Source organism: Cervus canadensis, chromosome 29 (assembly GCF_019320065.1).
Source record: "Cervus canadensis isolate Bull #8, Minnesota chromosome 29, ASM1932006v1, whole genome shotgun sequence".
In the NCBI taxonomy this organism is placed as follows: Eukaryota; Metazoa; Chordata; class Mammalia; order Artiodactyla; family Cervidae; genus Cervus; species Cervus canadensis.
The window spans coordinates 40,737,209-40,749,511 of NC_057414.1; the positions used below are offsets into that span (position 1 = coordinate 40,737,209).

Genomic DNA, 12,303 nt, shown 5'->3' on the forward strand with positions numbered 1-12,303 from the left:
TATACACAGGGAACTATATCCAATATCCTGTGATAAAACCAGCCTAAGGCAGGCAGTCCCCCACTGTCCAGGTTTGCTGGGCAGTGCCAGCATACTGGTGCCAGCAGAGACTTCACAGGGAAGGACAGAGCTGTTCCAATAGTCTGCTTTCTGTGGAGGGGATTACTGAGACAGGGAAGAAAAGTACAAGAAATTGTCAGTGGTGCTACCTGATGGCAGCTTTGACATGGGTTCTTCTTTATTTTTTAAATCTTTGTAATTCTCGGGCTTCCCTTGTGGCTCAGCTGGTAAAGTATCTGCCCGCAATGCGGGAGACCCTGGTTCAATTCCTGTGTTGGAAAGATCCCCTGGAGAAGGGGAAGGCTACCCACTCCAGTATTCTGGCCTGGAGCATTACATGGACTGTATAGTCCATGGGTTGGAAAGAGTCAGGCATGTGAGCAACTTTCACTTCACTTCACTTGTGATTCTCACCTACCCTAATCCAATCTTTATAAAAGAGGCAGTCTAGAGAAAAAAAAAAATGCATGCATATACACATAAGATGTTATGGAAAAGCCCAAAAGAAATTTTTGGTCAATCCTATTTAACTGAATTACTTTGCTATACAGCAGAAATCTGGAGGAGGAAATGGCAACCCACTCTATTATTCTTGCTTATAAAATCCCATGGACAGAGGAGCCTGGCGGGCTACAGTCCATGGGGTTGAAACATTCAGACATGAGTGAGTGACTGAGCATGCAGGCACAGCAGATATTAACACATCAGGAAACAACTATACTTCAATAAAATAAATTTTTAAAAACCTGCCACCTATCAAAAACGAGACCATGCAATATCTTGGAGATAGACGTCCTAAAGTGGTTAAACTGATTTAATCATTTAGCTGATCTAACTATCCTCAATATCATTATGGTATGACTCCCTTCAGGAAAAGAACACAGCTATACCACTGGGTCACTGGTTGGCTAGGGGAGGAGGGTGGACTCTTGGGAGTGGAGGTCAGGTAAATCAGAGCCCAGCTCAGGTGGTGCTTCTGGTAAAGAACCTGCCTACCAATGTAGGAGACACAAGAGACTCAGATTCAATCCCTGGAGTAGGAAATGGCAACCCACTCCAGTATTCTTGCCTGGAAAAGAAAAGCCTGGCAGGCTACAGTCCATGAGGTTGCAAAGAGTCAGACATGACTGAGCATGCACACACACACAGTTCAGTCTAAAGCTGTGACCAAATCAAAGCTTCACTAGTGCAGTGAGTCATCAGGTTTCGGCCTGTGCGGGATCCCACGGGTCTGGTATAGGTCAAACTGGGTCTGACAGGGGCGCAACCTGGACTTCCATCTTCCCAGCTAGTGTCCCCTGCAGTGGGTATATGAGGGCAGAGAGATGATTCTTTCCATGCCACACAAGAGGATTCTGCCCAGTAAACAATACCACCCTTAGGGTTATGGGGCTTTGCCCAAAGTTGTCCCATAGCATGCTGACCGATTTCGTATCTCATTTAGCAGTCTTGTTTCAGGATTCCTCCTCTTTTTCTCCCTTGAACATATTTGTGTCTCGCTTTCTTGTATCCTCCTTTAAACAGGCTTTGTCAGCTTGCTGGCTCTGTTCTCCTTCATTAGGGAGTTTAAAAAAAAAATCTAAAGCACGTTCTTTGTTTAGTGGTATGGGAAAAGTTTCTAAGTTTTTGAATACCTGTACATTCTCTGTGCATCTCTGTCTCTGTCTTTACTCTCTCATTACATCAGTAATCAGGGGATGCCTAGGAAGGCTCCCCAGGGCTGGCCAGGTCTGAGGGCAATGAAGCTGAGGGGTACAAGACCTGAAGGCCTGTCGGTGGCCAGAGCACAGGGACCACAGCTGGACGCTTGGGTTCATGGATGAGGTAGGGGTGGAATTTATGACTCGGGACAGGAAGACCGTCAATGGTGAAGGGGAGCAGGTCTCAAGGCGGGGCCCCAGGAGAACCTGGTTGGAGGTGGGAGTGGGAATTCAAACTCCAGCAGCATTTCTAGGCCTGAAGTATGTGGGTTTGGGGCCCCTTTGGGGAGCTCTCACTCTCCCCACCCCCATGACTTGACTGACAAAGAAGACTCATCCAAGGCCACTGGGTAGAAAGTGGCTCTTCCCGCCCCTCCCTAATCTGCCCTTTGGAGTTAGACCTGCGGCTTCCAGCCTCCCAAGGACAGGGTGCGGCCCCCTTCCAGTCCCACCCCAGCACTTATCACAGGATCGCTGATCTTGAGGATGATAACAGCCAGATCTGGAGCCTCTTCTGGGGTGGGGGCAGCTCAGGGCCCAGGGAGGTGGAAGATGTTGGAGGATGGCCTACTTGGAGCTGGTGGCCTTTATTCCCAGGGTCCACACACAGGCAGGGGAAGCCATGGCTCAGATTCGGTAAAATTTACTGAGGGGAGCTGGAGAGGAACAGCCAGAGGGGTTCCCCAAGGAGATGTGCTGTCTCCAGCCTCGGCTCAGCTAGGGCCTAGGGCTGACACGTGTTTCCGCTGTTGAGGGCAGGGTCAGGCTGCAGGATGACCAGTCCTGCCATCTGAGAGCTGGGTTCCTGCAGACAGTGGGGAACCAGTTGAGTGGTGCTTGGCAAACTGGTCCTCTCACCCCACCCACAGCTGGGTGGAGCTCCTGGTACCTGGAACAGCGCCCCCTCCTGGACGGCCAGGGCTCCTTCCTGGATGGTCTTACCCTCCTCCTGGAGGGCCTTGCCTTCCTCCTGGACGGCCTTCTCTCCTTCCAGGATGGCCCTCGCTTCCTCTTTCAGGCTTTTATACAAGGAGTCAGGCTGGAACAAAGGGTTGCAGGGGCCAGAGGTGGGTAGACGATGCCAGGCAGGATGGCCTGCCAGGGGCCTGCCCAGGAGCGGGGTTGGGAGGTGGGGAGGAGGCACCACAAAGGAGGCAGGTCCTGGGTTGAGGTCTCACCAGGTCTCGCAGCTTCTCCCCCAGAGCCAGATTGTCGGCTTGGATAGTGCTGAGTGACTCCCGAAGCCTAGGGTTGAAAGGGAGACCCGCCCCCTCAGCCCCCAGACTTGTCCTAGGCAGCCCCCCACCCCCATGGCACACAGCTCTTGCATGAGCTCCTGATCTGGCATAGCCACAAGCCCAGGGTTTCACCAGGAGCCCGGTCTGGTTCTGGCAAAGCCACAGGCAGGGAGGGAATTCTTCTCCCCTTGTGACTGGCAGCAGGGGACCTAGAGGGAGATGAATCCTGCTTCTCTTCTTTAGCAAGGGGAATTCAAGCTGCTGCCTCGCATGTACTGGCCCAGGAACCCTCTAAAGTAGCCTTGGGCTAGCCGCCCACCCCTCTGGTCTGCAGTGGGGGCTGTGGCAGGGTTCTGTGTGGTTTCTGTGTGGAATTCGCCCGGCCCGAGCACCTGGGCCAGCTACAGATGAATATGCGTCGACCACTCAGATCCACGGCTGTGGGAATCTCCTGCAGCCTCGGGGAATGACTGTCACACTCCCCCCCCACCCACCCCAAGACCTCTGTCTCCAGGTTGAGTTTGGACCCTGGCATTGCCACTGATAGATAAGTGGCCATGGGACTGTGCAGACCTAAGCTCCAGAGCCTGACATCCAGAGAACTGACCACCCCCCTCCCCTTTCTCCACAGACCAAAATACCCCTCAAGTTCTTGGACAGTTAAAGATGGCGGCCCCTTGCAGGCAACGACATAGACTGCCCGCTAATCAGGCACATGGGCACATTGATGGGAAAGAGCTGTGGCCCCCACTCCTCTGGGACAGGATATACAAGGCCACTGATGCTTGAGAGGGAAGGGACCTACTGGCCAGTAAGGAGGTCACCCAGAGCAGAACAGAGAGAAGGGAAGGGAGGGAGGGAAGGAAGAGGGCCCAGTGAAGGTGCCAACTCACATCAAGCCCCAGGCCCTGCACTCCATTCTGGAAAACCCTGTCACCCTCCCTGTCCCCGGCTGCCCCTGTCCGGCTCACCTCAAGCAAACATTTTGCAAATGGCTCATTTCCTTTGAGGTCCGCTGCGGGCCCCAGTCTTCCTTATCCAGGAACTGGGACTCCTGGATTTCCAAGTCCCTGGGTGGGTGCACAGTGAGTATTGGACCAGAGTCTGGAGGCTGGGGTGAGCAGAGGGGGAACCCAGCCCAAGGCCCAGGCTTCTTCAGTCCTGTCTGGGCCACCCCCACACACGCCCCAGGGCTGAGTCCTGGCCCAGGTCTGAATGTCAATGGAGAAGCACCCTCTGGCCCCTCCGCTCTCCCTCATTCATGTTCACATGGCCTTACTCTGCAGGGTCGCTGGCGGGCTCTGTTGCGGTCAGGAGTGTAAACAGGAACGTAGCGCTGGCTTCCTGCTCCTCGCCCAGCTTCTGCTCTGAAGAATCTGAAAGATTCTTTGAAAAGAATCTTTGAAAAGAAAGATGGCTTTGGCAGAAAGGGTGCCCTGGTGACTGAAGTGGCATGAGGCTGGCTGGCCGCCCGAGAATTGGGGTCCTCCCACACCCGAGAGTAAGAGGATGGGGCAGAGTGGCTAGCGGTTCAGACCTCCCTCCAGGCAGGAGAAGAATTTCTCCAGCCCCCCCGCCCCCCTGCCCTCGGCCTCGGGAGGTCCTGTCACCTCTGTGTCTGGCTCCCCGCCGATCTGAGTGTCTTCTGGCTTCTGCTCCCCAGCAGGTGGCAGCACTGGCTTCTCCTTGGGCTCCGAGTGAGCTGTTTGTCCATCCCAGGGACACTGAGGGAGATGGTAACTCAGTTGGTGAGCCACCTCCACCATCCCGCTGGTCTCCCCTTTCCAGCCTCCCCTGGTTTTCTTGGGGCGGCCTCCAGCCTTGAGAACCTCTACCACCAGCTCTGCCCTCAAAGTTAGGGTTGCCAGATTTAGTATGTAAAATATAGGACACCCAGTGAAATCTGAATTTCAGAATAAATGGTCATTTTTTCAAGCATATCTCTCAAACATTGCATAAGCCACGCTCATACTTTAAAAAGTGTTTGTTTTTCATCTGAAATTCAAATTTCACTGGGGTGTCCTGTGTTTTATCTGGCAACCCTACCAAAGCTATATGGTAACAGTATCTTGTCAACTGAATTCTTGCAAATGCAAGGTGTCCCTGGTAACTTTGCTTTGGAAACTGGGCCTCAAGAAACATCTCCAAAAGAAATAAAAATAATTCACACAGAGGTCCACAGTAGCCGACTGACAGCCAGAAGAAAAACTGAAGCCTGCCTAAAGGGCCCAAATACAAGGAAAGAGAAGTAAACAATGACTTATGATTGTGGTAGAATGCAACCTGCTCTGAAGTTAATGGTCTTCAGTAAACACTGGTCCACCAAACTCTGTCCCTGAGCCAAGTGTTATGCTGGATCCTGAGACCACACAGATAGATGATTGTGACCAAGTTCTGGCCAGAAGCTCCCAGGGATGGGGGGCAGGGTGGCCTGGGCTCTCAGATGCCCGCTGGGTAGGGACATGTGCCATCCAGAAGCCTGTAAAGAAAGCCTTGACTGAGAGGGCCACTTGGCTTAGGAGCTCCAGAAAGACTCCACCAGTGGGTGTTGCTTGATCTACGAGCGAGGTGTCTTGGCCAGAGAAGGAAGAAGGGCAATCCGAAAGAGGAAGTGGCTTGGGCAGGATGATGCCAACGGACATGACACATTCAGGCGTGGGGTGCTCCCATGGAGAGCCGGGATGAGCAGGCCTGGGCTGTGGCCCCCAGGGGACAAGGAAGATTTGAAGTAGGAGATAGATGGGCCCCTGGGCCAGAGACCTGGTGTTTGTCTAGTGAAATAAAACTGAAGCTTTGTCCTCAGTCAGGTGAGAATGATGCCTGATTTCCTTCCTCCATTGATATGGAGGGAATGAACTAATGATGGGGAATTTGTTGCAGCAAAAATAGAAATGAGACTTTTCTGATAACTAAGAAAAATAAGGAAACAATGAACAGGCTGAGGAAACAGCACAAACAGGCCTGAAATAGTTAAGCAATCTTGTATTCTTTAGTGTTACTGCTAACAAACAACTTGTAGTTGGACTTGTCCTTCACAAAGCTAAACAAGGCAAATTACTCTCTGACTCCGCATGAATTACACTCTGCACCCAGCATTCTTCTCCCCCTACACTCTTTCGTAGCATTCTTCACTTCAGAAAGGTCACGGGCCGATAACCAGAAAAGACCAACCCCAGTTACCATCTGCCTGATGCCAGCTGTGGCTGTTTTGAAATTAAAAAAAAAAAAAATTCTATTTCTCTTTAAAATTTTTTACATATTTATATTGGCTGTGCTGGGTCTTCACTGCTGCACGCGGGTTTTCTCTACTTGTGGCCGCCAGGGGCCAGTCTTCGCTGCAGTGCTGGGGCTTCCCATTGTGGTGGCTTCTCTTGTTGCGGAGCATAGGCTCTAGGCACTCGGGCTTAGTTGCTCCGTGGCATGTGGGATCTTCCCGGACCAGGGATCAAACTTGAGTCCCCTGCATTGGTGGGTGGATTCTTAATCACTGGACCATCAGGGAAGTCCCTGCTTTGAAATCTTGCAAAAGAAAAAAATAAAAAAACGCAAGACTTTCATTAGGATATAAAACCTCTGTCTTTTCTGCGGGCACAGTTCTTGAGGTGCTGGCCTACGGTTTCCACTTTGCCTGGCAAAGAATAAAGCTACTCTTCCTTTTTTCCTCCAAACTCTGTCTCCGTATTTCTAGTCAGCATCAGTGAACCGGGAGCCAAGATTTTAGCGTCTGTGTGGGAGAATTTTTGGTGTTTGTGTAGATTGTCTGATTGTCTGGGCCATGGCTGGGCAGATGGATGGGAGGAGGAGACCCTGGGGGCAGAGGCCCAGGGCCTTGAGGGTGAAGGAGAGTGGCATTCACGACTGCTGCCTGTGACAAGTGTCTACCCTGAGTGGTACCCTGGAAGGCGAGCATGAGACACTGTCAGGCCACAAACGCAGGCCTCACATGGTCTTCATGTGCTACGCACCAATGCACCACACAGGTTTGCCAAATAGAATACAGGATGCCTGGTTAAATCTGAGTGCCAGATAAACAATAAGGTTTGTTTTAGTATGATCACGTTCCAAATATTGCAAGGGACATACTTGTACTGCAAGATTATTATTTATTGAATTTGGGACACGATTACGTTGCTCAGAGGTTAAAGCATCTGCCTTCAATGTGGGAGACCCGGGTTCGATCCCCGAGTCGGGAAGATCCCCTGGAGAAGGAAATGGCAACCCACTCCAGTATTCTTGCCTGGAGAATCCCATGGACAGAGACTGGTAGGCTACAGTCCACGGGGTCACAAAGAGTCGGACATGACTGAGCGACTTCACTTTACGTTAAATAGAAAATTCATTGTTTGTCTAACACCCAAATTTAATCAGGAATCCTGCATATTTTTGTTAAATCTGACACCACACCCACCTATTGGTGCCCATCAGAGGAAACTGAGAGGCACGAACAGCTTCCTGGCTAGAATTAGTAACCAGGAAGGACTGGAGAAGATGATTGGAGATATAGGAGAGTATCTGAACAATAAGAAATATGGAAAGTTGTAACACGATATTGAGTCCAGGGTCACTAGTTCTTCGACTTCCCTTTGTGTCCACATCAGCCTTCAGCCTGGCTGTCTAACAGCCAACTGTACACAAGCTCTTTCCTCCAGTCCATTGAGTGCTTCCCTAGAGAATGCCTGGCATTCCCTTGGTGCCCCATCAGGGTCCTACGGGCCAAGCATAAGAGGTGGTTAATTCAGATTTAGATAGAAGACAGCTCCGAGCTGAAAATCCATAGACCCATATTGGAGTCTCGCTTTGCAGTTCAAAGACGAGGCAGCCCCAAGCACTCAGGTTCAGTTTCCTAGCCTACAAAATGGGTATCAGTTCAGTCGCTCAGTCATGTCCGACTCTGCGACCCCATGGACTACAACACGCCAGGCTTCCCTATCCATCACCAACTCCCAGAACCTACTCAGACTCATGTCCATTGCATCAGTGATGCCATCCAACCATCTCATACTCTGTCATCCCCTTCTCCTCCCGCCTTCAATCTTTCCCAGCATCAGGGTCTTTTTCAATGAGTCAGTTCTTAGCATCAGGTGGCCAAAGTATTGGAGTTTCAGCTTCAACACCAGTCCTTCCAAAGAATATTCAGGACTGATCTCCTTTAGGATGGACTGGTTGGATCTCCTTGCAGTCCAAGGTACTCTCAAGAGTCTTCTCCAACACCACAGTTCAAAAGCCTCAATTCTTCGGTGCTCAGCTTTCTTTATGATCCAACTCTCACATCCATACATGACTCCTGGAAAAACCATAGCTCTGACTAGCAGAGACAAAGTAATGTCTCTGCTTTTTAATACGCTGTCTAGCTTGGTCATAGTTTTTCTTCCAAGGAGCGTCTTTTAATTTCATGGCTGCAGTCACCATCTGCAGTGATTTTGGAGCCCAAGAAAATAAAGTCTCTCACTGTTTCCATTGTTTCCCCACCTATTTGTCATGAAGTGATGGGACCAGATGCCATGATCTTAGTTTTATGAATGTTGTTTTAAGCCAACTTTTTCACTCTCCTCTTTCACTTTCATCAAGAGGCTCTTTAGTTCTTCTTCACTTTTTGCCATAAGGGTGGTGTCATCTGCATATCTGAGGTTATTGATATTTCTGCCAGCAATCTTGATTCCAGATGGTGCTTCAGCCAGCCCAGCATTTCGCATGATGTACTCTGAATCTAAGTTAAATAAGCAGGGTGACAATATACAGCCCTGAAGTACTCCTTTCCCAGTTTGGAACCAGTCTGTTGTTCCACACTCGGTTCTAACTGTTGCTTCTTGACCTGCATACAGGTTTCTCAGGAGGCAGGTCAGGTGGTCTGATATTCTCATCTCTTTCAGAATTTTCCACAGTTTGTTTTGATTCACACAGTCAAAGGCTTTGGCACAGTCAATAAAGCAAAAGTAGATGTTTTTCTGGAACTCTCTTGCTTTTGTGATGATCCAGAGGATGTTGGCAATTTGATTTCTGGTTCCTCTGCCTTTTCTAAATTCAGTTGGAACATCAGTTCACAGTTCACATACTGTTGAAGCCTGGCTTGGAGAATTTTGAGCATTACTTTGCTAGCATGTGAGATAAGTACAATTGTGTGGTAGTTTGAGCATTCTTTGGCATTGCCTTTCTTTGGGAATGAAAAGAAAACTGACTTTTTCCAGTCCTGTGGCCACTGCTGAGTTTTCCAAATCTGTAGGCATATTTTCACAGCATCATCTTTTAGGATTTGAAATAGCTCAACTGGAATTCCACTCCACAAATATTTACCAAGCCTTCATTTTGTACCGGGCCCTGCCCTGAATGTGGAGAGAATACAAAAAGGAACTCCCTCCTTTGGGGAGTCTGTTACGGACCTCATATAAGGACGCCAGTGGTCAGTTATTACATATTCTACCAGGAGCTGTGCATGTGACCATCAACCTAGACAACCAGTTGACCAAAGCAACTCTGTCATAGAGGTGGGATCAGCTCCACTTTTCATAAGAGAAAAGCGAGACTCGAAGAGGTTAAGTAACTTGGTTATGGTCTCAGAAGAGACAAAAGTGGGGCTCAGACCCAGGGCTTTCTGAGTTCCAGTCTGATGGAACTTCATTAAAGCCTGAAGAGGTGGCAGGTTGCAGGGGCTCAGGGCTCAGGATGAGGTGCGGGGTGGGGGGTGGGGGGCAGCGTGGTGCTGGGTTTGGAGCTGTCCTGTGCAAGAGAGCAAAGTCTAACATCCAGGGCCGTGGGGATCAGTGTGAACCCTGTGGTCGGGTCCAGGATTCGTACTGGGGGAAGCTGAGGGCTCAATGCTTGCCTCAGGCCACCCAGGTGCCACTGCTTCTGACTCACCCTGCCCCTCTTTCCTCCAGGGTGCTCTAAGCTCTCCAGGAGGGTGTGAGCAGCCATGGGCCAGGCTGGAGGGAAAGCATCACCCCTCTTCATCCTTCACGCGCCTGGACACTGGGAGGACAGAGCTAAATACTGATTCTGCCTCCACCCTCGGAGCTCAGACTACCGTATAAGTGTGTATGCCCAACAGACAGACTGCGAGCTTAACGGTGCTGCGAGAGGTCTGCATGTGGTCTGGGGAGTTAGAAAGGTGGGCGTGGTCAGGTCTACCTGTAAATAACTATTGTTCACTGAGTACTTACCATGTACTAAACACTTTACTCAAAAAAAATAAATAAATATAAATAAATAAATAAAATAAACACTTTACTCGTATCATTTCCTCTCATTCTCACCAAAATGCCGAGGTGGGGACAGGTATCCCCCACTTTTCCAAAGTTCACTTTTTGCCACCTGTGTTTACAAAAAGACCTGACTTTAGCACCTGTTCTTGCTAACCGAAAGAAATTTTCAGTTTTAGGAAACTGGAGAAAATTCTCATTTTTAGGAAAAAAGTTAAGAAGCAAAAACAGCATTCAGCGTTGGTTTTGCAGGGAGCAGTTATGGAGGCTGCTCGAACCCCAAGCAGCCAGAATAGCCCTGCCGGCTCCTCCACCAGAAACTGCACCCGCCACTGCAGCACCGTGAGCATCCGAGCTTCACCTCGATTTATGCTACGCCTCTGTGAGCAAGCTGTTGTGTCCTAAGGCTTCTTCACTTTACACCACTTCGGTTTACAAAAGGTTTCACAGGAATGCTCTATTTTCAGATATCTGGGAAACCTATAGTTGTTGTTGTTTTTTAATGTTTATTTATTTATATTGGCTGCTTTGGGTCTTTGTTGCTTCACGGGCAATTCTCTAGTTGCAGTGACTGGGGCTACTCTCCAGTTGCGGTGCACAAGCTTCTCATTGTGGTAGCTTCTCTTGTCGTGGAGCACAGGCTCTAGGGCCCCAAGGCTCAGTAGTTGTGGCCCGGGGGCTTAGTTGCCTGGGGCACGTGGGATCTTCCTCTATCAGGGATTGGACCCTTGGGACAGGTGGGTAGGAAAGACTGAGCAGATGTGACACTTGAGCCAAAGCCACACCTAATCAAGGCAGAACTCAGCAGGTGAGGACCTTGCAGCAGCAGCTCAGGGCCTGCACTGGCTCTCTGGACCCTAGACTGGAGACCTGGCCAGCAGCCTCACCCTGGAGTCCTCATGAGTCCCACCAAGCAGTCTGGACCAGCAGGGCTCTGGGTTGCAAATAAGAGAAACAGCACTGGGTAATTTGAGCAAACGAGGAAGGACCCGGGGAGTCAGGGAACTCGAAGGGAGAAGACTCACAGGGCCAGAGTGCGGGGTCCTGGCTCCCAGGACCACGTGAGGGCCCCACCAGGACCCAACTGGGGTGCTCTGCCATCTCCACACTGGAACAGAGGTCTGGGGTTGCCACGGGATCTGTGAGGCCTTCACCTCACTGAGTCCTCAACGATCCTTTCCTCTCCTCCTGGTCCTCGGTCCAGGTCCTCATGCACAGTCTGACTGGCTGACTCAGGTCAGATGGGATGTTCTGGTCACTGGGATCAGGGCAAGCAAGTGTCTGGCTCCTTCATGTCCAAGGAGAAAAGCAGGTCTTGCTGTTGGATCATCTGGAGGGGTTGACATTCCAGGGCAGTCAAAACCTGATAACACCATTACACGATTACACGGACAATGGAAAGTCATCAAAGGGTGTTTTTCTTATGGCTGCTTTTATTTTTGGAGGGGTTGTGCTGGGTCTTTGTTGCTGCACGCAGGCTTTCTCAAGTTATGGTGAGCAGGGGCTACTCTTCATTGTGGGCTTCTCACCGCGGTGGCTTCTCTTTTGCAGAGCACAGGCTCTAAGCGCATGGATTCAGTGGTTGCACACGGGTTCAGTAGTTGCACACGAGTTCAGTGGTTGCACCTGCGCTATGTTGTAGCTCACAGGCTTGGCAGCTGTGACACATGGGCTTAGTGGCTCTGCAGCACATGGGATATTCCTGGACCAAAGATCAAACTCGTGTACTTATAGCTATGATAGAATATACAAAAATGTATGTATTACATTTTATCCATTCATCCATCGATGGATATTTGTGCCATTTCCAACTTTTGGCAATTGTGAATAATGTTCCTATGAACATGGGTGTGCAAATATCTTGAGACCCTGCTTTCACTTCTTTTGGATATTGTACCCAGAAATGAATTGTATCAATATACATTTTTGTTATATACAATAGGGACGATGGAATGTTATCCAGCCTTCAAAAGGAATTGATTCTGACACATGCTATAACATGGATGAACCTTGAAAACATGCTAAGTGAAATGAGACATAAAGGAATGTCCCTGATGATTCAGTGGTTAAGAATCCGCCTTCCAATGCAAGATCCCATGTGCCACAGGG

General features: G+C 49.8%; 1 protein-coding gene across 2 annotated transcripts; it reads right to left on the reverse strand.

Moving 5' to 3' along the window:
* Positions 1 to 2,402: 2,402 nt before the first annotated feature.
* Positions 2,403 to 6,387, reverse strand: LOC122430610. Of its 2 annotated transcripts, XM_043451332.1 has the most exons (6): positions 4,609 to 6,387; positions 4,278 to 4,384; positions 3,970 to 4,068; positions 2,939 to 3,005; positions 2,650 to 2,799; positions 2,403 to 2,565 (listed from the first exon to the last, which is right to left on the reverse strand). In XM_043451332.1, exons 1-6 carry the CDS (start codon positions 4,762 to 4,764, stop codon positions 2,485 to 2,487), a joined length of 660 nt encoding a protein of 219 aa, XP_043307267.1. In that variant the 5' UTR covers positions 4,765 to 6,387; the 3' UTR covers positions 2,403 to 2,484. The 2 variants fall into 2 exon arrangements, with proteins under 2 accessions (XP_043307267.1, XP_043307266.1); XM_043451331.1 differs by having other exon boundaries at positions 2,403 to 2,799.
* Between the last annotated feature and the right edge of the window lie 5,916 nt (positions 6,388 to 12,303).

Bases quoted from the DNA above. Each gene is read 5' to 3' on its own strand.
- LOC122430610 (XM_043451331.1), bottom strand. From the start codon at position 4,764: ATGGTGGAGGTGGCTCACCAACTGAGTTACCATCTCCCTCAGTGTCCC. The intron at 4,069-4,277 runs GTAAGGCCATGT...GCACCCACCCAG, and splicing joins CCCGCCAGCGACCCTGCAGA to GGACTTGGAAATCCAGGAGT. The intron at 2,800-2,938 runs GTGAGACCTCAA...CCTTTGTTCCAG, and splicing joins GGGAGAAGCTGCGAGACCTG to CCTGACTCCTTGTATAAAAG.